This window comes from Gorilla gorilla, chromosome 14, assembly GCF_029281585.2.
Source record: "Gorilla gorilla gorilla isolate KB3781 chromosome 14, NHGRI_mGorGor1-v2.1_pri, whole genome shotgun sequence".
NCBI lineage: Eukaryota > Metazoa > Chordata > Mammalia > Primates > Hominidae > Gorilla > Gorilla gorilla.
This window is the reverse complement of record NC_073238.2, coordinates 110,472,711-110,487,500: the sequence shown is the minus strand read 5'-3', so window position 1 is coordinate 110,487,500 and position 14,790 is coordinate 110,472,711. Positions and strand designations below refer to the sequence as shown.

General features: G+C 38.4%; 1 protein-coding gene across 1 annotated transcript in view; it reads right to left on the bottom strand.

The window, feature by feature from the left end:
* Window positions 1-14,790, bottom strand: part of DNAJC3 (DnaJ heat shock protein family (Hsp40) member C3) — a 111,217-nt gene that overhangs the window by 29,524 nt on the left and 66,903 nt on the right. Inside the window, exons 5-9 of the mRNA XM_019039876.4 lie at window positions 7,441-7,593; window positions 5,008-5,189; window positions 4,426-4,545; window positions 1,474-1,579; window positions 1,270-1,390 (exon numbers count right to left, since the gene is read on the bottom strand). Of these exons, the coding sequence (XP_018895421.1) occupies window positions 1,270-1,390; window positions 1,474-1,579; window positions 4,426-4,545; window positions 5,008-5,189; window positions 7,441-7,593 (682 nt within the window). The remainder of the gene's footprint in view (window positions 1-1,269; window positions 1,391-1,473; window positions 1,580-4,425; window positions 4,546-5,007; window positions 5,190-7,440; window positions 7,594-14,790) is intronic.

The following is a 14,790-nucleotide window of genomic DNA, read 5'->3' as shown; positions in this document are numbered from 1 at the left end:
GATGACAAAAGTATCTTTGATAAAGAGTTCCAAAAGCTAACTGGAATGCAAATCCTAGAGTAAAACCATCTCACCGAGTAGACACGGTAGCTCAAAAGGAAAGAAAACGAGTATGCTAAAGGGATTTTCTATGTGGACTACATGCCTTATTGAAGCATGCTTATAAATATTAAAGTGTCATTTTGACTGCATTCATTTCAAGCCTCATTCAGAGACCTCAAGGTCTGAATCCCCCACAAGATGTCCCACAAATAGTAGTGACCAGGTTGTCATCATTCCCTGGAAACTGGGAACTTGCTTAGGAGCAAGATTCTTTTCTAATTGAGGAAAGCAGGGAAAAAGTGATTGACCAGTTTTGCCTTAAAAAGAGTATCACAAACCAAATTTTACCATTTGAACCCTTCGTTTAACTGTAAGAGAAAATTACTGTTTTTGATTTAAAATGCTTTACCTGAATTTGAAACAAAATATTTGCAATAAGGGCTTATAAGGCTCATTTTTTTTAAAAAACCTGTCTCATTTAAATGTTCATAACTTAGTGTCACGTGAAAAAAGGTACAAAACTATATATATATGTATATATATATATATATATGGATTCTATTTTTCAAAAACTGTATATTACTGTATACACCATAGTTATCTTCCAAAAACAGGACACTGCTTTTATCCAAGGACCTCACAACATCTGGCAGGAATCTCTTGTTATTTCATTCAGCTTGAACAAAATAGGGTAGCAGCTGTCGTATGTTACTAAACAGCTTGGGGTCACAGAGGATCATTTTATATTAGGGATATATGACATGTATGTATGCTTTCTGTATTTATGTTTTATACACACTGAGTATATATATATATATAGAGAGAGAGAGAGAATATGTATATGTGCATAAAATATAGAGTAATATATGTGCATAGATAAAAGCTGGAAAAGATAAATGCAAAATAAACAGTGATTACTTCCAGATAACATGAGAGCAACAATTTAAATTTTCTATTTTGTTATTTTTTTTTCCTTTCTACAAAAAAAGCTAAAATATTTATTTTTCTATTGTACTGAACTGGTTTCAATGGCAGAACTCTTTCCTCACATGGCATACCTTTCAGTTTCCACTATGGAAGAGTAATTTTCAAGTTCTCTGCCATTTTTCTAAAATTGTCAACATTTCCAGGTACTCTGGTAAACTTGTTTTAAGGAAAAGAAGCTTAAAATGTGATAATTTCCTGATCAACACTTCGGTACTGCAAATCAAATCCTTAAAGATTTACCTTCATCATACATTTCCTCTATCAAATAGGCCTCTGCTCGATCTTTCAGGGCATTCACATTGTCAGGTTCCATCTGTAAAACTTCAGAACAAACCCTAATAGCTTCAACAGGCTTCTCGTCCTAAAAGGAAATGTGAGACAAGGATTTATGGTTGGTATTCCACATGTTGAGTTTCACATTTCTGGGAACAAGTCAACTGTTACCTTAGAAAAGCAGTGGCAAATCCTCTCCTTTGAACGAATTGTATATTCGGCAATGCTTGGCTCTGTTTTCATGACAGATTCATATTTGCTGGTAGCATCTGTGTATCTAAGAAATGAGCAAATCATGATAAGAAATGATGACATTTGATTTCCAGAGCTGTAGAAAGGCTCCTCCCCTCTTCACCATGTGTTGCTTAATCAATCCAATTGGATGAGCCCATGGCTTCAGATTCGGCTTTTCCCTTATTAATCTAGAGTCCCATAGAAGGTACACTCCATAATTAAGAGTTAGGAAATAAAAACATATGACCATAGGAGATGCAGATGGACAGAACAAAGCATACCTGTGAGTATGAGTACCAATCAAACCAGAAGAATTTCCTTACAGAAACAAGCTCAGAATTCCAAACCTGAGTAAAACACCCTGTTGAAGTCTGACTTACACTGAGCACCTTGAACAATACAGAGATCAAGTTTTATTTCTTGGTCAGTAAACACTTCCACGAAAATAATGGAACCCATTACGTGCCATTTTATATAATTAATGTCAGTATTTACAACAAAGTACAATGTAGTTCACACAAAAGGTACCTGATTAAATTCCCAACTGTATAAGCTTTCTAAGAATAAAAGCTATTTCAGCATTTTCTTTAAACCAGTAAAAAGTACTAATCCTGTTATATACTCAGTTATTTTCCTCAACAATAGTAAAGTAAAAAATATGTTTCTATGCCATGGTGGCACACTATTCCCAAAGTGCTACAATCTTCATATGTAAATATGCCGATGTATTAAAACACAGGCTTAACTAAAACATTTAAAATAAAAGCCAGCTTCTCTATCATCCTCAGCAAACTAACGCAGGAACAGAAAACCAAGCACTGCATATTCTCACTCATAAGTGGGAGCTGAACAATGAGAACACATGGACACAGGGAGGGGAACATCACACACGGGGGCCTGCGCAGGGCAGGCAGCAAGGGGAGGGAGAGCATCAGGACAAATAGCTAATGCATGTGGGGCTTAATACCTAAGTAATGGGTTGATAGGTGCAGCAAACCACCATGGCACACGTTTACCTATGTAACAAACCTCTACATTCTGCACATACATCCTGCAACTTAAAGAAGAAAACAAAAAAGCCAGCTTCTGGGAAAGTGGAATAGATGTATTTGTCCCAAGTCCTCCAGCTAAGCACAACTAAAAAACCCTAGAGATTAAATGTATATTTTTTAAAATAGAAAACTTTCAAAGGAGGAAAAAAGACAGACTAGCTAGTGACTCAGGACCTGAGGAAAACATGGTAAGACGTTCCCTGGGTTCTTTTTTTTTTGTTTCATATATCCCAGACTTGGAGCTGAAGATTCCAGCAATGCAGAAATGCCAACAGGTACAGAACGACAATAACAAAAACCTGCAGAAGTCTGCTCTGTCTAGCCAGAGGACCTGAAAAGGACAGACTTGCAAACAGAAAACTTTTTTTTTTTAGAGACGGAGTTTTGCTCTTGTTGCCCAGGCTGGAGTGTAATGGCACAATCTCGACTCACCGCAACCTCAACTTCCCGGGTTCAAGCGATTCTCCCACCTCAGCCTCCGCAGTAGCTGGGATTACAGGCATGCGCCACCACGCCCGGCTAATTTTGTATTTTTAGTAGAGACAGGGTTTCTCCGTGTTGGTCAGGCTGGTCTCAAACTCCCAACCTCAGGTCCTTCAATGGATAAATGGTTAAACAAACTGCAGTAAATCCATACCATGTAAACTACTCAACAGTAAACAAGGAGGAATTATTGATACAATATGGATAAATCTCCAGACAATTCGAATGAGGGGGAAAAGAGCCCATCCTGCCAGCTGTGGTAGCATGCATCTGAAGTCCCAGCTACTCAGGAGGCTGAGGCAGAAGGATCACTTGAGTGTACTATGACTGTACCTGTGAACAGGTGGGCAACATAGTGAGATTGTCTCAAAAAAAAAAAAGCCAATCCCAAAAGTTTATACATTGTATGATTCTATTTATGTAACATTCTTAAAATGACAGAATTCTACAAGTGAATAGATTAGTGGTTGCCACAAGCTAAGGAAGGGACAGGAACAAGAGGGAAGTAGGTGTGGCTATAAGGGCAACATGAGGTGTCCTTGTTGGGATGGAATTATTCTGTATCTTGACTGCACCCACGTCAATATCCCGATTGTGACAATGTACTATAGTTTTGCAAGGCATTATAGTCTGCAAGATGTTGGGGGAAACCGAGTGAAGCATTCTCATGATGGCAACTTACAGAGCTACTAAAAGTAGAGGAATTGGAGCCTATTTTCTATTAGGCAGTTTTGTCTGCAGTGCCCTCTACTCTTTTCAGTCCTCCTGCCCAGCCTATAAACCCCCTACAAACAACACTCACACAGACACAGCCTCTTACTTCTGTCCACTCTTACTTATTCTTTAGGATTAGGATTTAAATATCTGTCACCTTCTCTTAAAAAAAAAAGCTCCTCTTTTACTCCTTGCCTTTACCATCCTGGTTTGGAGTAAATACTCCTCTTTGGTACTCCAATTATCCTATGTACATTCTATCACTTTGGTATCATATTGTCTTTTAATAATCAATTCATATATTTTTCTCCCACGCAATGCTATAAACTTCTTAAGAACAAAAACTATTGTCAAGTTTAAGTCTGCACCCTCAGTACATAGCTCAGCCTGATATAGGAGATAATAAATATTTGGTATAATACAAGTAAGTCTACTGGTAAGGATACTACACAGTTACTATTATTTATATTCTTCCCTATTCCAAAAATGTCCAATTCTGGTAGTTTTGCTAAGGCCCAGGGCTATCTAGAATACCCCACCCTCAATGGCTGAGAAGTAAAAGAGCAGTTCTGTAGTTCACTTGTGCCCACAGCCCCGCACATAAGGAATGGCTGGACAGCTTGAACAACCGTATTCTCACCTGCCATCTCTGATGAGCTCTTCAGCTGACTCAATCAGCTTATTAAGTTTCTTTACTTGTTTATAGTGTGCAAAACACCTTTTATGATCCTGGTCAAGTTTAAGACATTCCCGAACTTCACTGTTCATGTATTTAAAAAAGGAAAATACTCCATGTCAAAACAATCAATGAGTAGTTTTCCACAGAAATCACAATAAAAGTATTTTTTGTTTGCAACGATTAAACAAAAACCATACTGAGACTTATAATTTACTATATACATTTATACGTGGTATTGTACCATGCATACATTTGTTAATTCAAATTAAAATGACTTACTAGCATTATATAGTAAACATTCCATTTTGTTTCTATAAATATAAGAGCCTTCCTGTTTATTTTAATAAGCAGCTTCATGAAAACAAACTATGTGGAATTAAAGTAACTTGGGAATAACACAAAATATATAAATGGATATACAATATAAAAACAGCCTTAACTACCATCATCTTATTAATTTAATATTAAAATGTTAAAACAAGATGAGGTAATCTTACTGCCAACAATTAAAAAAGATCAGACACGTGTGTCACTAGAACTGACCTGAGGGACAGTTCGTGGTCTCCTAATTGGTAGTACAGTGTGCTTATTTTATAAAACGCTTCAGTATTATCATTCTTCAACTTTGATGCAGCTTTTAAGTCACTTATAGCTTTCCGAGGTTCTCCTTCTTTTATAAAACATTCAGCTCGAAGTTCCCGTAGTTCTGCATCCCAAACACAAACCTTGAGGAACAAAGAACTAGACTTTAAGAAAGAATAAATTATGCACATTCATTGTTGCATTCCACGTATTTTTTATCTACGTATTTATCAACATAAAACATTCTCAATTGATGTGATGACTTATATAGTGCAAATATTATTTTAAAATCTGATACAATTTAAATGTGACAAAACTGATGTGACAAAATAGTTTCTCCAAAAATGTTGTAAATGAATTCTAATGGGGGAAGAGATATATATAATAACAAGGCCCTTTTCTTACCTCCTTCGATTATATAATTCTAAGACACTGAAAATAAGAAAACATAGCATTTACTATTGGAGGGTTGTTCCTAGTGAAGCATATTTGAAGAGAATATTCTGTTATCAGATTTTTATACTTAATCAACAATTCTAATTTGTAGTCAAAAAAATAAAACCTAGGTTCTACATTGGCAAAATACTTTTTTCTGCTAATAACCACATTATGTTCTTAGCTGGGCACATTGACTCATGCCTGTAATTCCAGACCAGCTTAGGCAGCAAAGCAAGATCTCATCTCTATAAAAAGTTTAAAATTATTAACTGGGTGTGGTGGAATACACCAGTGGTCCCAGCTACTCAGGAGGCTGAGATGGGAGGATCACTTGAGTCCAGGAGTTCAAGGTTACAGTGAGCTACAATCGCACCACTGCACTCCAGTCTAGGTAACAGAGAGAGACCCAGTCTCTAAACAAAAACCTTTTTTAAGAAATTATCTTCTGTAAATGTCACCTCCTTAAAAGTAAATCCTCATATCAAGAAAAAAAAAGAAAAAGAAAGAAAGAAAGAAAAAATACCGTGAGAGGGCATGAGGTTGAGGCTTCACCATTCCTATTTTATCAAAAAGTCCATAAGGGTTTAGGAAACACAATAGTATTCTTCAAATCATAAACCCAAGAGCTCATCAATAAGGCTGGTGGAAGTATCTTTGCATATTTCTTAGAGCTGCTCTAAAGTCGTATCGACTTTTCACATATACAAAAATATCAAAACCAACATTATACATAAATATCATGGACAATGAACTAAGTAAGTCAAAATGGATAGTCTATGGGAATGTAAAAATGTAAACTATATTTCCTTAAAAAAGCATAAACAAAATAACCCAGTAAAACATGAATTCTACTGGATCATATCACAGTATCTTCTGTAAAATTATCAACAAAATGCCCATTCTACATACATCATAAGTTTAGAGCCAAAATTAAATGAAACTGTATATCAAAATACTGTGAAAATCACAAATAAATGTGAATTACGACTGCTTCCATTTGAATATTTCAGTAGACTTCCTTCGGAAATCAGTTGTCATTAAATCCTTCAGAGGCAACCTAGACTTAGGTTTCTCTAGCTAGAACTCTCTGGATCCTATCAACCATTATTATTATTAACTTTTTTTTTTTTTTTTGAGACGGAGTCTCACTCTGTGGCCCAGGCTACAGTGTAGTGGCTCACTGCAACCTCTGCTTCTCAGGTTCGAGCACCTCAGCCTCCCGAGTAGCTGGGATCACAAGCATGCACACCACACCCAGCTAATTTTCTTTTTTTTTTTTTTTAGACACAGGATTTTGCCATGTTGGCCAGGCTGGTCTCAAACCCCTGGCCTCAAGTGATCCACCCACCTCAACCTCCCAAAGTGCTGGGATTACAGGCATGAGCCGCCACACCCAGCCAATTATTAATATTTTTAGAGGCAGGGTCCCATTCTGTCACCCAGGCTAGGGTACAGTGGAGCAATCACAGCTCACTGCAGCGACAAATTCCTGGGCTCAAGTGATCCTCCAGCCTCAGCTCCCAAGTAACTAGGACTACAGGCACATACTATCAACTCTTTATCTGCCTTATTCTCTAGAAATTTTTCTCTAAACATTCCTCTTTCCTCCCGAACATCATTTTTCCTTTTACTCCAACCATCTTTTTCATCTTTTATCCCATTATCTAACCGCTAGAGTTTTCTTCCCAAAAAAATACAAAATCAACTAAAATAGCAAAGCAAGCAATTTATAAACATATTTAACTCTCATGCCACAGCACATTCAGTACATTTACTGAAAACTTCAGTCCAAATTTTGTTGTCTAGGAACACTATTTTATACTTAAGAGGCAAAAGCCCAAGGAGCAACCTGATTTTCTCCTGTCTAGGTCTTTGTGGTATGTGACATGTCAAAGTATATCAATGTGCCTTACAATAAGTGTTAGGCTGGTCAACTGCAGTATCTAAGAAACTTACCTCTAAAATCTTATCAAGGAAGGCTATAGCAGCAGTATAATCTCCACTTCCAAAAGCGTTAAGTGCTTGTGAACGCAAACGCTGCATTTCATCAGATTTTATAAGTTGAGACTGTGCTTCCTTTTCTTCATTTTCACTTGGATTAGATTTGAGCTATAAGGAAAATAAAAAACTAAGCAGAGTTTTTAATCTCTTAAATCTGATACCTGTAATATACACAAGGGTAAACCATTCCAAATACTTAAGCTCATTGGGTAAAAAGGGTAAAGAGATACTGGAAAAACTGGCTTGTCTGATGACTGGATACAGCAGGGAAGGCCCCTGATTTCTACCGATATGGTCCATGAGCATGAACAACAGATCTAGACTCAGAAGACCTGGGTCCCAAAAACTTACCGGGAAGCAAATACATGTAGGCATGCGAAAGGACAGAGAAGAACGGAGGAAGGAAAGCACGTTTTTCACTTTCTTACATATAGCTCTGCAGAATAAATTAACTTGAGTTTTATTTATTTTGCCTTCTACTTATAGTTCCTAAGTATTTTTTTAAGTATAAAATAACCAAAATAATGAAACACATAGGGAAACTGAAAGAAGGGGCCAGCTTTTTTAGAGGTTGTAAGATTTAAAAAAAGATCTGATACCAAAAGGGTTAAAGTACAAGGAAGAATTTAGAAGGAAGTAAGAGTAACACCTTACTAAAAGGTGCATGATGTGGCTTTAAGAGATCTGCACACTGCCTCTTTTTAAAATAACTTTATAAAGACATAATTTATATGGCATAAAATTGCTCATTTCAAATGTACAATTCTATGGTTTTTTTAAAAATAAATTTACCAAGTTGTGCAGCCATCACCACAGTTTTAGACCATTTCCATCACCCCAGTAAGATCCCTTGTTTTTACTAACAGTTCCTTCCCACTCCCAACCCCAGCCCTGTGCACACGGACTCTTAACAAGTTCTTCCTCCAGACAAAAAATAATTATCTCAGAAAACCAGGTAGCTACATTTTTTTAAGCCTGAGGGAGGGGAGGTTAAGATTGTAGTTTATATTTAATAATTTTTGAAATCTTAGTATTCTTACTAAGATGCAAACTATAACTAAAGGGTTCCATTTTTGGGTTAGGTACAGACAAGGGAAAGTTAATTCTAGAAATCTCCCTCCTCAATGAGTCAATCATACTCCTCCTTTCAGTGGATTAATTTTTAAAATATACTCCCACTACCAACCTGGTGGGACAGAACACTCCATATGAGAAACTTTATCAATATTATTTCTTGGTAAGGGTTTTATACTTGTCCATTTTGTGTTTTAGGATATTTTAGCTATTCTATTTTAGCTATTCTATTTTGTCTGTTTTAACCCTTGACTTCTGAAGAACAGGACTTGAAGTATTCATTGCTAACTAGGAATTGGTAACCTCCACTCACTCTGGGGGAGGGTTTCCTGGAATGATTGCATCATCCAGTTTAAGGGTGTTGTTTGGAGTCAGACGTGCTTGTCTCTGTCTGTTTTATCATCCTTAGGGTGGTCTTGAATACTTCGGATAAACCCCATCAGAGAGAGTATGAATGTGTGTGCACTGTCACTTTGCTCTGGGTAAAAGTTTATTGATAACTTGTTTCCTATGAGTACACTACTGACCCTCTTAGATAGAATGTATCAAAGACTGACTGCCTCTTCAGGATCGAATTTGCACCTTTTTTTCCTCTCAAACATTGGAGTCTAATTTCTTCCACACAATTTTTCTTGTTGGAAGGTGAGAGGAGAAGCCCTAAATCTTGGGACAGAGGCTGGAGGGCTCAGGTAATGGGAACAGGAAAGAGGGAGTGAGCTCAGGTCATCTAGGCCTCTGTGAGGCCAGAAGAGAGGTGGGGAAGAGGGAGAGAGGATTCTTCCAAGGAAGTAAGAAAGGAGTTGGAGAAACGAAGGGCTTCCTTAGAAGCCTGAGAGTTTCAAAGAGAGTCAAGCGAGATGAAATTAGGGTTTTGGGGGATTTTTTTTATTCTTTTTTTTTTTCTTTTTTTGAGACGGTGTCTCGCTCTGTCACCTAGGCTGGAGTGCAGTGGTGCAATCTCAGGTCACTGCAACCTCCGTCTCCTGGGTTCATGCAATTCTCCTGCCTCAGCCTCCTGAGTAGCTGGGACTACAGGCATCCGCCACCATGCCTGGCTGATTTTTGTATTTTTAGTAGAGATGGCGTTTCACCATATTGGCCAGGGTGGTCTCGAACTCCTGACCTTGTGATCCGCCCGCCTCAGCCTCCCAAAGTGCTGGGATTACAGGCGTGAGCCACCGAGCCAGGCCGATTTTTTTATTCTTTAAAGAGACAGGGGACAGGGTCTTGCTCTGTCTCCCAGGCTGGAGTGTAGTGGCATGTTCTTAGCTCACTGCAATCTCCAGCTCCTCAGTTCAAGCAATCCTCCAGCCTCAGCCTCCCAAGTAGCTGCAACTACAGGTGCACGCCACTACAGCCAGCTAATTTTTTATTATTTTTTGTAGAGACAGGGTCGTCTCACTATGTTGCCTAGGCTGGTCTCCAACTCCGGGCCTCAGGTGATCCTCCTGTCTCAGCCTTCCAAAGCACTGGGATTACACATATGAGCCACTGTGCCCATCTGAGATGAAGATTTTTATTATTACCATGAGGCTGTTGACTCCTCTCAATCACCCCCTCGTTTTCTCTACACCTGCATGTAGAGAATGGCCCTTGCTGACAATTCCCTCATTCTTCCCTTTTTCATGTTTCTTGACATCCTTTCTCTTCCTTAGGGCTTTCACATTTCTGACTCTTTCAGCCAAATCCCTTCCTGTAACAATATTTTATATTTTTTACTTCTCACTATGTATCCTGGTCACTGAGCTTCTGGAAAAATAACCCGTAATAGCTACGGGATGGGGGCTTGTTCAAAGAGATGATCTGCCTTCTGTATGACTGCACCTCTACTTCTGGCGCCTCAAATAAAAACACCGGGTTGGCAGTTGTGGTAAGCAGCCTTCTAAGATGGCCCCCAGTGATCCTCGCCTCCTGGTATTCATGCCTTTCTGGAGCATGAGGTGGACCTGGTAACTCCTTTTAACAAACAGAATAACCCGGCTAATTTTTTCTGTTTTCAGTAGAGACAGGTTCTCACTATGTTGTCCTCCTGGACTCACGTGATCCTCCCACCTTGGCCTCCCAATGTGTTGGGATTACAGGCATGAGCCACTGCACTCAGCCACAGCCTTTTTTTTTTTTTTTTTTTAATGGAATCTCACTCTGTTGAACTCCTGACCTCAGGTGATCCACCTGCCTCGGCCTCCTGAAGTGCTGGGATTACAGGCATGAGCCACTGCACCCAGCCCATGCCTGGCCTTTTTTTTTTACATTTAAATCTTTGATGCATTTTGAATTTATCCTAGTATAAGGTAAGAGAGGTATGAACCTAGGCCTATTGTTTTTCAGTATAAAAGTTTGTTAAAAAACAGAGTATGACCAAAGTGATAAGCTGTCACGTCCTTGATTAGATCACAAAAAACTGACTTCCATGGTGCTAGCACTCCCTCTCACCTTCTCACTTGCTGGCTCTGATAAAGCAAGCTGCCATGTTGTGACATGTGAGAGGCCCGTGTGAGAGGCAACCAAGGGAAGACTTTGGCCAACAGTCTAACACCTCGAGAGGAACTAAACCCTGCCAGCTGAGTAAGTTTAGGGGCGGATCCTTTACTGGCCAAGCCCTCAGCTACTACTGCAGTCCATCTCACATCTTGACTGTAGGCCATGACCCTGCAGTAAGCAGCAGACCCTGCTACACTATGGCCAGATTCCTAACCCCATAAACTGTGAAATCATATAAATGTGTGTTACTTAAGCTGCTAACGTTGGATAATTTGTTATCTAGCAGCAGATAGCCAACACAGGAGTAACACAGTGTGGAAGTTTTACCATTTCTCAGTGACCGGGCTCTGAATATTTCCAAACAGATATTGCTTTAAAATAAAGTCTAGATGAATGAATTAATTAAACCCCATTCCTGGCAATCAGTAATTACCTATGTCTTTTCTGCATTTTCTTTACCAATAAAAGAGGGATAATAATACCAATATCCTGTAAGGCAGTCACTGAGAGATTAAGAAGATACTCTATGTAACACATAGCAAGTACTCCAAAAAGTGCTAATACACACTTTAAAAAGATGCTGAATTTATTTTCCATTGCATTAGATATTAGCCCACTTAAACTGGGTCCCTTGTATTAAAGTTACAGTGATTAAGGTCCTAGAATAATAGAACCTTTCTTTGACTTCTCTGAATTCAAAATAAAATTAGACTTTGGCATAAAATATATTCAATGAATTGCTAATTCCTCAAGAAATTAATATTTCTAATTCTATTTAATTAATGTTTTGGGATAAGTAGCAAAAATTTAAATTTTCATTTGATATTATTTGATAACATATAGAAAAATATGTAACACTTGAGGTATATGCAACATTACATTCTGCAGTGACTTCTAGAATTTGCCTTCACATATTCTTTCTGCAGTCTTTGTTAAAAGAACTATATAAAAATAACACTAATTTGAATGTCCAAAAAAAAAGAAAAAGAAAAAAACATAAAGAACTGTTTTTGGAAACAACAGTATACAAGTCAGGGGGTGAGCGACTGAATTAAAGCATTCTAAAATCCTTGTGTTTTGATTACCTTGTTAAGCATGCATATTAAAATTCCTGAGGTAATGACTATGAGAAAAACACACAGCGTGTACAACCATATGGAAAGAACAGACTAAGGAAGAAGCAGCTAAATCCATTAGGGGTGGGGAGAGAGCAGGAGGGAAGAAGAAGGAGGATGGATGAATGGAAAAGAAATAGTTGGATAACTAGAACCCAACAGAAATATACACAAGAGACCTCAAAGGGCCTTTCTCACACTAACAGGTTAGCAAAATTCACACTATCTGTTCACATGAAGTGTTGAAGAAGTGGCATACCTAGAACTCCCCTATGCTGCTGGTGGGAATATAAATTCACATAACCACTTAACAGGACAGGCCAAATTTCTCTGCCACGCTAAAAATACCCATAACCTTAAAGAAGTAACCACTCTCTGAGGCAGATAACACTGTAGCAGTGATTCTCAAAGTGTGACCTAGGAACCCCTGGGATTCCTTAGTGCCCTTTCAGGGGTCTGTGAGTACTTAAAAGCATGTATGGATAAAAGATAAAGAACCCATTCAAAGGGCAAGATAAACCAATGCATTTTATTATAACAGAGAGTGCTGTAAGTTAATTAATAAGGATTCAGAGTCCATATGCAACTAACCTATATAATCACGAGTGAAGTTTTGTGGAACATCAAAGAAGAATACTCGTAATTATCTAAAAAGAATACAAAAACATTCCTCCTTTTCTAACTGCATTATCTGTGAGGCCATAGTATCTTCAATATACTTCAACCAAAGCATAAATCACAACAGATTGAATATAGAAGCAGATATGAGAATTGTTATCTTCAATTAAGACAGATATTAACAAAATTTGCAAATATGTGAAACAAATACTACTCTTAATAATAAAATTTGGTTTTTGAAAACATTTTTACACAAAAAATACATTAACATGTAGTAACTTTTCATTAAGTTATTTTAATTTTTCAAATTTATTTCTAATATAGTAAATACTGATAAACAAAGCTCTTTGGTGACCTCAGTATTTAACACTATAATGAGATCCTGAGGCCAATCCCAAGAACCACTGTCCTAGACACACAGGGAAAACGGACACAGAGGATGAGCTCAAATAGTTGATTAATTCATAACTAATGAAGCAGGCAAATGTAAGGATATAGCTAATTGATGTGGTTTGGCTCACCTTGAATTGTAGCTCCCATAATTCTCATGTGTCATGGGAGGCACCTGGTGGGAGGTAATTGTATCATGGGAGTGGGTCCCTCCCATGCTGTTCTCATGATAGTAAATAAGTTTCATGATCTGATGGTTTTATAAAGGGCAGTTCACCTGCATGTGCTCTCTTGACTGCTGCCATTTAAGAAGTCCCTTTGCTCTTCCTTCACCTTCCACCATGGTTGTGAGGCCTCCCCAGCCATGTGAAACTGTGAGTCTATTAAACCTCTTTCCTTTATAAATTACCCAGTGTCGGGTATGTCTTTATTAGCAGCATGAGAACAGACTAATACAGCTAATGTCTCCTAATTGTAATACACAAAACAGATACCTTCAAAAATTCCAAAAGACTCTTGTGCCATCTTGTAGTTTTTAATCAAACCACTCTGTTTTCTCAAGTCCCATCTCCTCCAAGCTTTCTGGAGTAATCGCCTTTCCTCTAAATATTTATATCACTTTAAGAAACCCTTCAAAACGGAGGTATCCTAAGAAATCATCTTGTCCAATTAACTCTCACATTATAAGTGAAAATCCTGAGTCTCACAGACAGTAAACAACTGGCCCAACATCACACAGTTAATCAAGAGAAAAACTGAAGTGGGTCTCCTATGTGGTTCTCAATCTTATCTTGTTACCTAGACAGCTCATATGTCAACTTCTCACAAGTTTCTCTGTATTGTTCATCTTGCACATACATGTTTAGGACTTATTTCCTGCAACTAAAGTGTAAACTGCTAAAGAGCAGAATATATGTCTTTTTCATTATTTTAAATTAGACAGGGTCTCCCTCCGTCACTCTGGCTGGAGTGCAGGAGCATGATCAGAGCTCATTGTAAACCTCAGAGCCCTGGGTTCAAGTGATCCTCCTGCCTCCACCTCCCAAGTAGCTAGGACTACAGGTATGTGTCACCATACCCAGTTAATTATTTTATTTTCTGTAGAGACATTGCCTCACTATGTTGCCTAGGTTGGTCTCAAGCTGCAATCCTCCCACCTTGGCCTTCCAAAGTGCTGGGATTACAAGTGTGAGCCTCCTCAACTGGCCCTAGAATATATGTCTTAAGTCTATTTTGTATACTTACTACAGATAACTTCCCACTAGAGATGCTTCCTTGCTTTTCTTTTTCATCTAGTACTAAGAATACTACCCATGAGCTTGGTTTTACTATTTCCAGTTTACAGACAAATTGAATAATTGGGCCAGGTGTGGGGGTTCAGGCCTGTAATCCCAGCACTTTGGGAGGCTGAGGTGGGTGGAATACTGGAGGCCAGGAGTTTGAGACCAGCCTGGCCAACATGGAGAAACACCATTTCTACTGAAAAATACAAAAATTAGCTGGGAGTGGTGGCGCAGGTCTGTAATCCCAGCTACTCAGGAGGCTGAGGCATGAGAATTGCTTGAACCTGGGAGGCAGAGGTTGCAGTAAGCAGAGATCACACCACTGCACTCCAGCCTGGGCAACA